This window comes from Cricetulus griseus, chromosome X (genome assembly GCF_003668045.3).
Source record: "Cricetulus griseus strain 17A/GY chromosome X, alternate assembly CriGri-PICRH-1.0, whole genome shotgun sequence".
NCBI classification, from domain to species: domain Eukaryota; kingdom Metazoa; phylum Chordata; class Mammalia; order Rodentia; family Cricetidae; genus Cricetulus; species Cricetulus griseus.
This window is the reverse complement of record NC_048604.1, coordinates 65,854,504-65,871,394: the sequence shown is the minus strand read 5'-3', so window position 1 is coordinate 65,871,394 and position 16,891 is coordinate 65,854,504. Positions and strand designations below refer to the sequence as shown.

The following is a 16,891-nucleotide window of genomic DNA, read 5'->3' as shown; positions in this document are numbered from 1 at the left end:
CATTTATAACTTGGTATTTGGGAGAGAGGAGGTTCTCTTAGGAAGAAAGTTAGTTCCTTAATATTACTTTTCAAGTCCTATCAAAACCCTAATCTATTGTTTTTGTTATATTGGTAAAGGGGAGGCTTTGTTATCAGGCAGGTTTGATTGCCAGCTCTAAACTGTATACTAAATGTAACTTTAGGAAATTTTGATTCAACATTTCTGAAATCCAGGTCATATATTTGTTAACAGATTGTAAAATGAAGGACCAACGAGAGGTCTCAATGTGTTTGCCACCAAGTCTGAGGGCCGGAGTTCAATCCCCAGCACTCATATGATACAAGGAAATAACCAAGTCCTGCACTTCCTCTGACTTCCACAGCATACTATAGCATATCCCTCCAAACACCACACACACACACACACACACACACACACACACTTTAAAACTTTAAAAAATGTTTAATATTATAAATTGAAGATGGCATCGTAGAATGGTAGAGCCAGAAACAGAAGTCAAGGCTACTTATTTTACTGATTTTTATTTTGGGGGATGGGTTCTTCCTATATAATAGAGGCTTGTTTTGAACTCCTAGGCTCAAATGATCCTCCTATCTCAAATTGAGAATCTTTGCTGGCCTTAGCCTAATTTAAATAATGATAACTAATACAAAAATGTTATATAAAAAATCCCAATGTCCAAGCCAAATAAAATACATTTGCAGCTTATATTGGGCCTGTCCATCAACAAGTGTGACCTGTGTGCTAGTTGAGAGGAAGCAGCATGTCAGAATAGCATGAACTGAGGGGCTATACTGCCTATGTTGTCATCCAAGTTGAACAGTTTACTAGCTCTATAATCTCACATAAATGAAGCAATCAGTCCATTCCTCAGTTTCCTTGTCTTCAAACTGGTCATAATGATAGTATGGTCCTCATAAAGGTTAAGAGTACCTGTATGTGCATGTCTGTACTTAGTCAGAAATAAAGCCTAGCATATGGCAAGTTCCGTGCAAGTGTGTTTACTAAAGCAAAAGAAACCCTAAGCTTTCTTTCAGCTTTTAGTATGACATGACTAAGAACTTATAGAAAGCTAATTATATACACTGATTTGGGGGGGTGTAAGACAGAGTCTTATGTATCCCAGTACGGCTTCAACTTTTCCATGTAGCTCAGGATGTCTTTGGACTCCTGATGCTCTTACCTCTACTTCACAAGTAGTGGGACTACAGGTGTGTGCCAACCATACCATACTATTTGCACTGATTCTTGGTGTTACCTCAGTTTATTGATTCAGTTTACATATCTGCACAGTGGGGATGATAATGGTGCCTACCCTATATAGCTGTGAGGATTAAATGAGGTGATATATAGACTGTTAATATAGCTACAGTAATGAGGGCATTTTTTTTTTCCTGGCACAAAGTAAGTACTGTGTAAGTTAACTCTAATCATTACTGATTTTTAACAAGATTTCTTGGTGAACTCATGTAAGTCAGTACTGAAGGACTTTAAACTAGGTTTAACAGTGTTTACAATGTGGCCTTGTTCCGAGGAGCAGTGTACACACAGCAACAATGGAGCTGAACTTTTGATCCCTTAGTTAATCATTCAAAAAAGCCAAAGCGGTAAGGTCTGAGAACAGGACAAGTTTCCAGTCATTGTATAGCCTACTTAATGTACCTTTATATCAGACTGAGATGAAGAAAGAGAAAACAGTCTAAATATCTACCCATGAAAGCAACAAACAAAACTTATTTAAAATTTTTTTTCTGTATTTCTGTAGCATCATTAAGAAGGCCAGAAAAAAAGCCAAATCTTGATGTATAGAGTTGACTAGAAAGAAGTCTTATATCAGAAAAACAGGGTCACTTCTTGCCTCCCTACTTCACCCAAATATGTGTAGGAGTAGAGTGTAGTTTTACCAAATATGTAAGAGAAGGAGGTTATAGGTGTAGTTGGGTCCTGAGGCTGAAAAGTAGCACTGTAACTATAAAGTTTAAGGTGAGAAGTTAAGATATGAGGAAATAAATGAGTCATGGGCAGGCAGACTTGAAGAGATGTCTGATGGAATGAGTAGGAATACCAATGGGGTGGCATTGAGAACCCCTCATTGAATGAATAGGGGAGATTGCACCGCACAAGTGTAAGGGTGCTGGTAAGGGATTCTAGTACTGAAGTGATAAGTAGGTATTGAGATCTCATTTGAAAAGGTATGGGGACTTTGCAATGCCTTCTGAGAAACTTCTGTTGAGAGGAGAAAGGATATTTTATGAAAACTAATTTGAGTTTATGAAAATATCATTAGCTATATGTAATAGACCAAAGACTGGGTGGGGTCATGGAAATCTAAGTGTAGGGGGTGGGTAAATACAAGGAAGAGTCTTGGATTTTGTGTTGTGAAATAATGTAGAATTCTGAGTTTGAAAGCACAAGACATATGGCTAGAACCACACTATAAATAAGGAAGGACTAGAGTGATTCTTGATGTGGCAGGCCAGGACATAAGGAAAAGCCAGCATCATTAAGAGGATTGGTCTAAAAAGAGGAAGCAAGAAATGATATTCCCATTGGGAAGGCAGAAAGTGTTACAAACTTCACCAAGAAAGAACTGAATTTTTCAGGCTTGAGAAGGCGGTAAGTGCACTCCTAGAGGAAACAATGACAAACACCAAAGGCAGAGAGTGACAGAATGTGGTGGAAACTGTGGAAAAACACTGGAGGGTGAGGAGAGTGGTTCTCAGAAAAGATAACAAGGATAAATCAGGATTAGAAAAGGAGGGGCTCATTATGGGCTTATTGAGAAACGTGACACTAGGAAAATGTCCAGAGATCCACAAGGATGACCCCAGCTAAAAATCTAAGCAATGCCCTTCCCCTGTAATCAGATTGATGTCTACCTTAACTGTCATCATAGAACCTTCATCCAGCAAGTGATGGAGGCAGAAGCAGAGATCCATAGCTAAGCACTGAGCTGAATTCCTGTAGTCTAGGCCTAAAGAGGGAGGAGCAATAATATGAGCAAAGGGGTCAAGATCATGATGGGGAAACGCACAGAAACAGCTGATCCAAGCTAGTGAGAGATCACTGACTCCAGACTGACTGCTGGGGAACCTGCATAAGACTGAACTAGGCCCTCTGAATGTGGGTGATAGTTGGAGGACTTGGACAGTCTGTGGGTTCACAAGCAGGTGAACCAGTATTTATCCCTAGAGCATGAACTGGCTTTTAGGAGCCCATTCCCTATGGAGGAATACCTTGCTCAGTTTAGATACATGAGGGAGGGCCTTGGTCCTGCCACAAGTGATATGACAGACTTTGTTGATTCCCTATGGGAGGTCTCACCCTCTCTGAGGAGTGGATGCGGGGGGGGGGGGGAGTGGGAGGAAGGGAGGAAATGGGAACTGGGATTGCCATGTAAAATAAGATTGTTTTAAAAATAAAAATAATAAAAAAGAAAAAAGAAAACCAGCAACAACAACAAAGGAGAAGCTCTTCAGTGGGATATGGTAGAGATTGTGGAACTCTTTGAAGTGTAAAGAGAACATTCTAGTATGAGATTATAGTGGATGATACATGATCATCATATGACAAAGCAAGGTCACTAGTGCGATGTGTCAGAAAATAATGTGGGCCCTCTAAAGGGAAGGACTTGAACGCCTCACAGCCTCACAAAGTGGAAAGGGAAGAGGCTGGAGGGCATCCCAATGTAGTACAATTAGGAGCCGTAGTATGAGAAGCGAGTGTTGTGTAGAACTGGAACTCTGAAAGAGAGGAAAGCCCTCAGGGAAAGAAACAGGAAGGCTGAATGAAGATCGCTGTGTTTAAAGGTGACATAGAGCAGAGCATACTGCAGGGTCATAGGAAGGTGGTGCATACGAAGTCTCTCTCTCTGTCTCTCTCTCTGTCTCTGTCTCTCTCTCTCTCTCTCTCTGTGTGTGTGTGTGTGTGTGTGTGTGTGTGTGTGTGTGTGTGTGTGTGTGTGTGTGTTTCGTGCACGCACAAACGTGTGCACTCCCGATCTCAGGGAAGGATGAGGGATTTCACTGTGTGAAAAGTGAGATACAACAAAATGTTCTGATTGAGAGGATCATAAGTGGATGGAGATGTGAAAACACTCCAGCCTGTGTGTGAGGACTGCAGAGAGAAAGTATGGATCCCAATGTGGAGAAAGGGTGAGCTAGGATGAGAGTACAGGATATATTTTTGGATGCCTGGTAGGGAATTCCCAGTATGGAAGGAATCCTGGCAGTAGGGGAAAATGGTGGGACTCTTAGTTGGATGCATTGGTGGGGCGGGCACTTTAAGGACGCAGGGTATGGTGCTTCCTCAATTGGTTGGGTGGGCTCAGGAGGAGAAGCTACAGTCTAAGTGGTTACCCTGCATAGGTAAAGGGGGGGGGTGCTAGTGGGAAGAGCCAGGAAATCACCGTGGGGAAAGCAAAGAAAAAAGAAAACCCAGAGGAGAGGCGATGGAGACGTGGTGGGACCCTCGTGGGAGATATTGTGAGAAGCCCAAGGTTGGAGACTGGGAGTTTTTCCGGAAGCAAAGGGAAAACCGCAGAGTGAGGGCTGAGCGCACTGGGGACATCAGTGGGAAGGATAGAGCAGCCGATTATGCTGGAGCATAATTTCCCCACTTTATGTGCCCAGCCCCACTTACCCAGGCAGAGTTCAAAGACGTAGGCATAGTAGGACCAGAGAACGACGAGAACAATAACGAGCACTGGCACCCAGGACAGTACCCGGCGGCAGCACCGCAGCCCCCCAGACAGAGCCATCTTCCAGCCCCGCCGCATCTTCGGCTCGAAGATCGACCGAGCAGGCCTGCTGGCGCTGGCCGGGAACTGCCTGGGCGGCGGCTGGGAGGCGGGAAGGCGCGCTGTGCGGCGCTCCACTGCCTAGCCTGGCGGGAACCGTCTCCAAGCCGCTGCCACCTGTGGGGCTGCGCTGCCCTGCGGGCCCCGCCTGCCCCAGTAGGCCTGAGTCCCGGCTGCAGAAACCCGCCTTGGGGAACAGAAGGTGGTCGCCAGGCAGTCTAGGCCGGCGGGCTCGGAGGGACTGCGGTCCCTCCCCTTCCCACCTTTACCCCCACCCCCAACCCCTTGCTCTTCTCAGCTTGCAGGGCTGGACCTCTGCAAAACTGTGGAGCCTAAAAAATGTGGATCCGCCCATCTGCCCTTACTGCACTGCGTCCACCTTCTCTTCAATCCCGTTTTCCCCTCTCTTCCTTCCCCTTTCTCCTTTTCTCTGCTGCCCCAACCCCCAGACACACAAGTACACAGAACTGTGTGAAACATGAGCACAGCACAATAGTAGCACCTCATGAGTTAAAGGTCACCCATCCCCATCCTCCCACTGCCGCTTGAACAGTATGCTTAACACGCAGTGCAGTGCCGCAGTCGCTGCTGGGGTAAGTCCCTTGACAAAGTACTCCTTCCTTCCTTTCTGTCCTCCCTGCAGAATTAGCCTAGTATTTTTTCAGAATAAACACAATGGTGCCGAAATCAAGCGAGGGCCACAAGAAACTATCATGGGACTGATCCAGACCCCATGAACGTGGGTGTCAGTGAGGAGACCTCAGAAATCTGTGGGGCCTTTTGTAGTAGATCAGAACTTATCCCTAGCATAGGTGTGGACTTTGGGAGCTCATTCCACATAGAGGGATACTCCCTGAGCCTAGACACACGGGGGTGAACCTAGGCCCAATCCCAAAGGATATGATAGACTCTGCTGACACCCTATGGGAGGCCTCACCCTCCCTGGGGAGCAGAAAGGATATGTGATAGGTAGGGTGTTAGTTTCGGAATGGGGGGAGGAGGGAAGGAGGGGAGGGAGAGGGAACTGGGATTGACATGTAAAACAATCTTGTTTCTAATTTAAATAAAAAATAAGAGAGAAAAAGGCAGTGTTTAATTTAAGCTTTATTAATAAAGGCATTTTTCAGGCAAAAGAGGATGGATGACCTTTCAAACCAGAAACGTGTTTGAAAAGGCATGGCATAATGACAGTTCCAAAGTGTTCCAAGAACGGCAGTGTACCTTGAAGAGAGTTTATGTGAAAAGGAGAGAGTGGGAATGAGACTGAAAATTTAGGCTGAAGCCAGGATATGAAGGCTCTTCTGTGCCCTGTCAGAAACTGAAAACACTATTATGTAAAGCAGAGGGTGAACAGTCAGCAAAGGATTGGGGGCACTGGAGTAATGTCACAGTGGTATTTTGTAAAACAATAGGTAGGATTTCTGAAAGGAAGATGGCCTAGGGCAGAGAGACCAACCAGGAGACAATTTCATTCAACAAATATTTTGGAGTAGCTACTTTCTGTTAGGTCAACTTTAGCATAAATAAAAAATGGCAAAATGGGATTTCACCAAAAAGCTCATGTTCTCAACAAGGCAACAAATTATTGTTTTTGACACAAGTACAATAATAGACATATGGTAGGTGGGCATTTATGTATTTCACACTCGTTGTTTACATGATTTCCAAAGGTCTAGTACATGAAGAGATTATAATTTTGCTGAGACCCAGTTTGATTTAGATTCTGTGTGACTGTTGTGTGGGAGCAAGAGGGTTTATAAGGTTGTTTTGTGTTTTTAATGTATGGTTATACATGCAATAATGTTCCTGAAGTGACAACAGCTTTATTGTTTCTTTTCAGATTAAGATAAAGGTTGATGTTACTAAAGTAATAATGTAATGAAATGCAGAGTATATTTTAGTTACAATATTTAATAGCCCAGTAAGTTCTTTAGCCCTGAAGTTCTGACATGGATACTTAAGATTCCCATTAATCATAGACTTGGGGATCTTAAAACATGTATTTTGAGATTGTTATGTCTATTTTGTTGAAATCAAATACCTTTGTGGAGGAAATGATTAAATGTAGATGAGATTCTGAGCTGAATACTGACTAGCTTATTATGAAAGTGGCAGGTTTAAAGTGGGGGTTAGGGGGAAGGAATTCCAGGCAAGGGGAACTATATAATGGTGAAGATGTAGAAAACTTTATGGCATATTTGAGGAGAGTGCAAGAATCCTGTCTTGTTGGATGGCTAATGTCTTGATTCGTATTTTGACAGCAAGTTTGGGCATTGGTGGTTGGAGAGGTGACTCAGTAGTTACAAGTGCTTGCTGTTCTTCAAGAATTTGGTTCCTGGCACCCACATCAGGTGCCTCTTTCCTGCCTGTAACTGTGTCTCCTGGAGCTCTGATGCTCTCTTCTGATGTCTGTGAGCACCTACACACACACACACACACACACACACACACACACACACACACACACACACACACACACACACATTTAAAATTAAAAAGATTTTGGATCCAAAGCAGCAGACGAGGAGAGGAAGAAGAGACACATGGAACTGTTTGGGGGAAATAAACAATAGAATTTCTAACAAGTGAGAAGAGAGATAAGTCAAAGCTAACTACCAGATTTCTTACTTCAGTGGCTAGAAGAAACAGTGTTGCCTGGCCCCACCACAGAGGCCATGATGAGTGGAGGAGGAGTTTAGGTAGAGAAATTGAAAACTTTTCTTTTGGATCATGGTGACCTTTGCCTAGATTTTCATTTTTTAGAGTAGCCTGGACACTAATCAAATAGTTTGGGGTGAGGACCTGATAGAGAGAGTTCACATGCAGATTAGCACAGGTGGCTAAGAACCCAAGAGACAAACCAAGTTCAGGAATATATTACAAGGTTTAGCAAAGTATGTTCATGGACCACATATGGACCACTGACTCTTTTGTTGTTTGTTTTCCTTCCTATTTCCACTGAGCCTTAAAGCATAGTGGTGGCTGAGAAGTCTTAGAGATCGAGGTGCCAGCCAATTCAGTGTCTCCTGAAGGCCCATTCCAGTTCATAAAGAGTTCTTTACACTGTCTTCACATGAAGTATCTGGGAAGTTCCTGGGGTGGGAGCATCTCTTACTTTAACACTAATCTCATTCACAAGGATATAATTATGGTTTCCTTCTCTGTTTATTTTTAATTTATTGATGAGCATGGTGGTACATGGGTATGGTCCTAACAATTAGCAGGTAAAGGCAGGAGGATTGGGAGTTCAAGGCCATTCTGAGCTGTATAGCTTATCTACATCAGGCTCAGGCTGGGTTACTTGAGACCCTTCCTTAGCAAAACAATTTTAAAAGTTACATTTGTTTAGTATCTATGTACATGTGTGCATGTGTACATGTCATACTGCGTGTGTGTGGAGGTCAGAGAACAGTATACAGAAGTCATTTTTCTCTTTGCATCAGATTGTCATATGGGTCCTAGAAGTCAAACTCAGGTTTTCAGGTTTGGCTGCACGCACTTTTACCTGCTGAGCCATCTCCCAGCTCCTACCCTATTTATTGACTAATTGGACATACTGTTATATTTTATAGAGACAGTTTCTTCCAAGTACATATTGTGCTTTGACTATATTAACTTCCCCTGATTTCCTCACTTCATGTTATAAACCTACAAACAATTCTAGGATCTACTAATGAAAAAACATGTGGCATTATCTTGATACATGTGATTTAGTTTCTCTTAATATGATGATATCCACTTTCATCAGTTTTTTTAGCAAATGGAATTATTTCATCCTTCATGACTGAATAAAACTCCATTTGTGTATATAGACCACATTTTCTTTATTCATTAATCTGTGGATTGATACCGAGGCAGATTCCATATGTGTTCATATCTGTATGTGGGTGCACACATACATATGTGTGTGGACTTTAAGGACAACCTCAGGTGTCATTACTCAGGCACCTTCCATTTTTTAATTTGACACTGGATCTCTCATTGGCCTGGAATTTCACCAAGTAGGCTAGGCTAGCTGGAGAGCGAGCAACAAGGCTGTCTCCACCTCCCATCTTGCCATCTCTGGTTATCTGCATACCTGGATTTTCTGTGTTCTGAGGATCTGAACTCACAGAATTGTGAGTCAAATTGTATTTCTTCTTGTGAGAATTTTGGCAGGTTGTATCTCTTAAGAAATTTGTCTTTGTAAAGCTGATAATGAACTCGACAGTATCTAGAATTACCTAAAAGACATATTTGTGAGGGATTATCTTGATTAGGTTCATTGAGATGGGAAACACCACCTACTCTGGGCAGCATCATTCCATGAACTGGGTGGGAGACTGGACTAAAAGGAGGAAGGTAGCTGAGCATAAGCATTCATGGCTATCTTCTTCACGACGGCAGGTGCAATGTGAATAGCCAACTCAAGCTCCTGTCACCAGGCCTTCCCCAACATAATGGACTGTACCATTGAACAGTAAGCTAAGATAAACTCTCCATTAAGCTACTTTCATCAAGGGCATTTCCTCTGGCAACAGGATAGATAGATAAGACACAATCTATGTCACTCATGTTCTCAAATTTGTTATCATATAACTCCTTATTATCTCTTAAATTTCTATAAGATCTATAGCAGTATTCATCTCCTACATTTATAGCACTATCAATTTGTGTTCTTAATTATGATGTTAAAATAGCTTATGATTTGTTAAATTTTCTATTCGCTTCCTGTTTTCAGTTTCACTGACTTCTGTGCTAATAGTTATTAATGTCTTTTCTTCCACTTAGTTTGGATTTAGTTTCCTTAACTTTTTATAGGCTTTAAATGTTAATTTTCAATTTGTTTCATTTTCTATCATATGTGTTCAGTGCAATGGATTTTCATTTAAAGATTGGTTTTACTGAGTCTCACAGATTTTAATGAGTTATGTTTTCATATCCATTTTATTCAAAATTTTTAATGAATTTGTGACTTCTTTGATGTGGCTGTTATCTAATCTCAACATTTTTTTTTACAATCCACTGCACCTTAATGACTTCATTTTGTAAGAGACAATGTGATGCTATGTTACCCAGAGTGGCATCAAGCACTGTGGTCTAATAGCATGTTTTATGTGACTTCTAGTTGTTTTTTTTTTTTTTTTTTTTTTTTTTTTTTTTAGTTTTAAGGCGTGTTTTATAATATAGAATAGAATGTGTTCTGTCTTGGTGAGTGTCCATATGAGCTTGAAATGAATGAAATTGTATATTGTCCATTATATCCAGCTTTGTCAGATTTGGGGATATTTATCTAATTTTCATGGTAGAATGTTACTGTTTGTTAAATATCAGAGTTTGGGTTTTGGATCAATGATATTCATCCTGAATATGATGTTGTGAAATGGCTACCACAATCAAACTAAATAACAAATCTATTGTCTTCTTCCCATTTCTTTGTCATAAGAGCATTGGGATTTGCCTTCTTAGCAACTTTCAAAGGTATGACAGAATATTACTTAACATAACCATTAGATTTCCAGAAGTTATTTGTCTTAGATAAGTCAAAATTTTGTGTGCTTTGACCAACAACTCCCCGCTTCTCCTTTCTTCCTGTGACAAAACTTATTCTGCTTTGCTTTTTGTAAAAAGTAAGAAATCCAGCCAGAATACAACACAGATGAATCTGGAAGATACTTTCTTGAGTGAATCAGCCACATACAGAATGAAAAATGTTTCTTGGTCACTTGTGTCAGAATCTAGTATAGTTAGGATATATATACTACATTTCTTTATTCACCTGTCATAGACATTTGCATTATTTCTCGATGTTGGCTATTAGCAATGATGAATGCCAGGAAGAATGCAGATATCTCTGTGATGTGCTGATTTTATTAGGTATATGTCTAGAACAGGAATTTCTGAATCATACTAACTAGTTCAATTTCAAAATGTTTTGATGAGCTTCCATATTGTTTTCCTGTAAGTTCTCTCTTTTTCTACATCCTTGCCAACTTATGCTATCCTTAGATTTTTTAATACTAATCATGCTAACAAATATGAAGTGATATCTCATGATGGTTTAATTTGCATTTTCATGATTATTAGTGAAACAGCACCGTTTTATGTTCCCATTGGCTGTTTGTATGTTTCGAAAGGATTCTTTTTATTTCTAATTAGGTGTGTGTGTGTGTGGAGGGTAGGGCAGCGCACATGGCTGCAGTTGTGTGCAGAGGCCAGGTGAGGATGTTGAATCCTCTGGACCTGGAGTTACTGGTGCTTGTAAGCTGACTAACATATAGGTTATGGGACCTGAACTCAGGTCCTTCAAAACAGCAGTATTCATGCTTAACCACTGAGCCATCTCTCCAGCCCCAATTTGTATATTTTCTATGGACAAAAAGATTCCATTCAAGTTCCTTCTATTTTTAAGTATAACAATTGAATTTTAGCTACTTTAGTAATTGTACTTACTTTTATTTTTTAGGTATTAATGTCTTATCAGATAAATGTTTTTCAAATATTCTTTCTGTAGGTTTCCTTCCAATCTATTGAGAATTTCCTTTTTACATTCATTTATTTGCTTACACATGTGTGCATCCACATGTAGAGGTCAGAGAACAACTTGCCAGAATCAGTTTCTGCCTCTACCATGTGGGTTCCAGGAATGGAACTCGTGTCATCAGGCTTGACAGAGAGGGCCTTTATGCACTGAGTCATCTCTGCAGTCCCATTTCCTTTGTTATTCAGAACATTTTTAGTTTGGTGTGATTTCATTTGTTTATTTTCCTGTTATTCCCTATACTTTTGATGTTCTATACAAAGCCCGTATGTAAAGCCCAGTATCTAGCAGCCTTTTCTAGGAATTGCAAAGTTAAGTTATGGTGGAGCCTGTATTGAACTTTAGTTGATCCTTCTGAATAGCTTAAATGAGTTTCCTGGTTCATGAATGTAGATATTAAATTTTCTCAATGTGATTTATGGAAAAAACACTCTCCTTGCCACATTATGCACTTTTGGCATCCTTATGGAAGATTATTTACTATGTATGTATGAGTTTGTTTCTGGCTTGTTTCTTGTTCCGTTGGTCTGCATGGATGCTTTGATCCCTGTAGTTTTATAATACAATTTGAAATTAAATTTATGAGTTCATTTTTTTTCTGCTTTTTTAGGATTGGTTTGGATTTTGAGTCTTATGCTTCTATCTCGAATTTTGGTTTAACATTCTTATTTTGCATTGGTAAATTTTTGTTTTAAAATTATTTTGAAAATTTCATGCATGTATACAATGAACTATGGTCCTATCTACAGCCCACTTCCCCCTCCAAGTCCCCCTGTATTTCTCTAACAAGTCTCTTTCTAACTTCATATCTTTTCCTTTAAAAAAGCATTTAATTGAGGACTTGCTTACACTTTCAGAAGGTTAGTCCAGGGCCATTATGTCAGGGAACATAGCAGCAGGTAGGCAACCATGGCACTGGAGCAGGAATTGTTTTTAATTTGGGGGAATTTCCTACATGTACTATATTCACATAATTTCTACTCTTTCCACTTTCCCTCCATGCCTCCCACTCCTCAAATTCACGACCTCTATAATTATTTTTGTCATGGTAGAAGGAGAGGACTGGCTCCCACAAGTTATCCTCTGAATGCCACATGCGTGCTATATATAGCATGCATGCACACAAAAGCGCGCGCGCGCGCACACACACACACACACACACACACACACACACACACTAAACACACACTTGAGTCTATGAGTCTATTTAATGTTGTTCATATATGTATGTGTTTAAGGGTGACTATTTGGGGTTGCATAACCTATCAGGGGCTCCTTCCCTGGAGAAGATTGATTCTCCCTCTCTCAGCAGCCATTAAATGACTGTAGCTGTTCATCTAGGGGTGGGGGCTCTTGAGATTGCCCACAAATGTGTTGTCATGTCAGCTAGTATCATCATTATGCATGTCTTATTTAGGTTACCATACTGTTGAGATTTCACAGGTATAGTTTTCCTGTCATACCTAGATGACACTATTTTGCAACAGACATCCTAGTCCTCGGGCTCTTGTTCTCTTTCTTCCCCTCTTCCATGATGTTCCCTGAGCTTTAAGTGTAAGAGTTGCATTGCAGATTGAGCACTCCATGGTCCGTTGTTCTCCACATTTTGACCAGTTGTGGGTTTCTGTAATGGTCTCTGTCTGTGGTGAAATGAGCTTCTTTGATGAGGGGTAAGAGCTGCATTTTTCTGTGTGTATAGGGATACTTTTTCAGAATGCTGATAGAAGTTGCAATTTTGTAACGGCTACATTGAACATGTAGATCTGAAGTAGGATAGCTGTTTTAACAATTTCAATTTTTATAATTCTCAGACATAGGTCATATAATCATTTATTTGTTTAGTTTCTTTCTCAGTTTCTGTTTCTCATGTCCTTGGTTGCTATTCTTAAGTATTTTATTTTCATGTTATTATAAATGGGATTAGTTTCTGCTTTGGCTAGTTCATTGCTAGTACATAAACATACAACTGATTTGTTTGTTGATTTCATATTCTGAAAATTTACAGAATTAGATTTTAGTATTTACTTATTTATATACATGCATCTATTTATTTATTCTTTCACAGGTTCTTCTACAGGCCTCTCTGACCTGGTACTCACTATGTAGCCCACAGTGACCTTGAACTCAAGGCAGTCCTCCTTCAGCCTCCCAAATGCTGGAATTATGTGCATCACAACTGACTTGAATTCTTAGTTCCAACAATTTTGAGTACATTCATTATATGTTTTTAACTTATCAAATCATGGTAGCTAAAAACAGGATTTTATTGCTTTTTGAATGCCTCTTATTGCTATTTCTTGCCTAAATGATTTGACTGTAATTCTTAGTACATACTGTATAGAACAGAATTGATGAGAATAGGTATTCCTGTCTTATTTCTGGTTTTGGAGGAAAAGACTTTAGTGTTTATACCCTTAAGTCTGATGTTAATTTGGGCTGGTCATGTAGAGCCTTTTTATGTGGAGGCATATTTTTTATATAACAAATTTATTGTTTTTAAATCATGAACAAATTCTTTATATATATATATATATATATATATATATATATATGAAAACAGTTTGTACATTTATTGAGATTATCTTATTATCTTCACTCTTGATGCATTCATTATTGATTTTATTGTCACATTTATTGAATTATATCAAACCATTCCTGGATCCCAGGGATAAATCCTAGTTGATTCTGTTGTGCTCGAGGTGGGAACAAAATCCTCATCCAATGTACCCTGAGGGACAGGAACTTGAGAACAAGTTGTGCCACAAACGCAGGGAAAAATAATGGATAAGAAAGAAAAGGGATTTAGTGAAGATTACTCCAAATTAAAGGGGGCTAGAGGCAGGAATCTGAGGCACAGAACTAGAAACTTAGAGCCAGGGAGATTAATAGGTAGGAGAAAGGACAAATGCAAAAGAATTGGAATCAATACCAGTAGCAAGTGGATGGTTTGCAGGGAAAGAATGTATGAATTAGAGTATTCTTACAAAGGTAGTGAGGCAGTTTGGAGATAATTAGAATACTGGATATTGTTTGCAGCTAGGTTATATAAATCAGACAATGTAATTTTTAGGTCAGATAGATTCAAGAAGCAAGGAGAGAATAGACATAACCCTTTGTGTATTAGGGGCACACTGCTGTTGGATTTATGCGAGGGAAAATTCTTTCATAATTTGCGTTCTGTAGCGGAAGGAAAGCTACCATAATGCCTATTCTAGTTAATGCCTATTCAATTTTACCAAGCATTACAGCTGACTAGTATGAGTGGGAGTCAAATAATTCTTTCACTGTATATCTTTATTCCTCATGTGAAGTTTCCCAGGCAGATGGAGAGATATATGTGTATACTGGAAGAGATATTAAAACTGTCTGAGTGAGAAGCAGTTGGAACTCAGAAGGCTGTCATGGTCTTCAATGATCACAGACATTATTGGCATGGCTAGATAATAGTTATGTGTCTGAAAGAGAAGACAGTACGTCACACTTATATGTACCCTGGAACTGCTCAGCAAACTTTCTTGTAGATCTTATTGACTGTACTGTAGGTGCCTTTTCTGAGTACTGTGGGTCCTGTGAGTATTATAGGATTGCTTATTAGAATGGGAAACGATAGAAATGAAAACTATTATTCTGAATCACAATTTAGGTAAATGGCATAGTACATTAATGTAAACAAAATCAGTGTGGCAAAATAGACCAAGTAACATTGAAGATGAGTTTCCAGAACTTAAAGCACACTTTTGCCTGTTGGTTTACATGTATAGGACCTGAATATAGGCAGAATATAGAGGGCTCTGAATAGTGCTTTTCAGAATCCAGATGTTAAATCTTGGTCAATTTCAGCTTTTTATGTTCATAGAAGAAATAAAATACTACTTAGACGAACATTAAGTGGCAGTACTGTCTGTAAGAGTCCACAAAAAGGGACAAACATAATTTTTTTTCAGTGCTGAGGTTGGAACCAGAGCTTGCCACATAGTAGACATGGGCTCTACCACTGAGCTGCATCCCTTGACCAAAGCAGATCATCTATGAGAGTTGTAATACTCCCAATATAGTGTTACACATTTTGAAGGAGAAAATCCAATGAAATGTTTTTTGTTTCTTGGGGTTTTGTTTTTTGTTTGTTGGTTTGGTTTGGTTAGTTTGTTTTTGGTTTTTGTCTTTTTTTTTTTGAACAGGGTTTCTCTGTGTAGTCCTGGCTGTCCTGGAACTCACTCTGTAGACAAGGCTGGCTTCCAACTCACAGAGATCCACCTGCCTCTGCCTCCCAAGTGCTGGGATTAAAGGTGTGCACCAGCAACACCTGGAACTGAAGTGTTTTTTTTTCATGAAGTCCAATAAAATAAAATTCCATAGACAATTTAATGGTTAGGACAGGATGAGTAGTACTTTAAGCCTTTCATGCCTGCCGCTGTGCAGCTACCATTGCTGATGTATAAAATGTACTCAAGATGTATTTGCTGCATAATGAATTTTGTACTCACCAGTCACTTCCAGAGTTTTGAAAGTTGTTGTTTAAGGTAGTATGCCAAAACCACATTCCTGAACTTCAAGTTACTCTGTCCAGGGCATGGAATGCTCATTGAATAATGGATTTACCTGTTAGTGGCTAGGTGAATAAAAGTATCTTATGTCAGAGATCCCCCCAAGATGACCCATAGGTTTGGTTATTCACAGGACTCAACATTTTATTGATGGATACGAGTTATTGTAATGGCTTAGTGAAGTTGGATCTTAGGGGAAATAAAACACAGCTAGATTCTGGAAAACTCCCTGTACAGGCTTTGTGTGCTTTCTTTCTTTTATGAAGGATTATGCAAAGTACACTTTTCCTCCAGCAGTGAAAATGCAGCAACACATGCAAAATGTTTTCTACCATGGAAGCCTATTAGAAACTCAGCACCCCAGATTTTTATTAGTGACTAATTACATAAATGCTCTGCCTAGTTCATACCAAAATGCCAGACTCCCAGAAGGAAGGCAGGTGTTCAGCATAAACCACATTGCTTGTGCAGCTAGTCTGTTCCCAGTGTGCTACTCTAATCAGTTAACTGTTGATTGGGAGTATTCCAAGAGCCAAGTCCTCAAGATGTCAGCCAACAGCCAACTTTATAAGCATGTCCTTCTATGGAGAGCAATCTCAGGTCTGCCATATTAACTCTTTAATATGCACCATTTTCCTCTGTCTTAGAACTAATGTTCATGATAGGGTTGTTCCCAGGTCAGATGATCACTCATGATAAGATTCTTCTATTACTTCCAGACATTTAGGTCCTGTTTTGACTCCAAGATTGCAGAAAAAGAAACATTACAGTATTTTCAAAGGGAATATACCTCATTTGGCATACACTGAATTTTTCTGACTTACTAAAGTGTTATGGTTGTTAGATCTATGAGGTTAGGAACCCTTCAAGGTAATGTGTCCATGCCTTGAAAATTAGTTTCTTTTTGTCACACTGAGTAGTTGCATTTAACCAGTCCTCTTTGAGAATTAGGAACATAGTGAATATATGTTAGAGAGGTAGCTGATATTTACTCACTGGCCTTTTAATTTTTTATTTTTTGAAATT

General features: G+C 39.8%; 1 protein-coding gene across 1 annotated transcript in view; it reads right to left on the bottom strand.

Moving 5' to 3' along the window:
* Nucleotides 1-4,990, bottom strand: part of Zdhhc15 (zinc finger DHHC-type palmitoyltransferase 15) — a 102,405-nt gene extending 97,415 nt beyond the window's left edge. Inside the window, exon 1 of the mRNA XM_027432885.2 lies at nucleotides 4,645-4,990. Coding sequence (XP_027288686.1) covers nucleotides 4,645-4,780 — 136 coding nt within the window. The 5' untranslated portion in view covers nucleotides 4,781-4,990. The remainder of the gene's footprint in view (nucleotides 1-4,644) is intronic.
* Nucleotides 4,991-16,891: the final 11,901 nt, after the last annotated feature.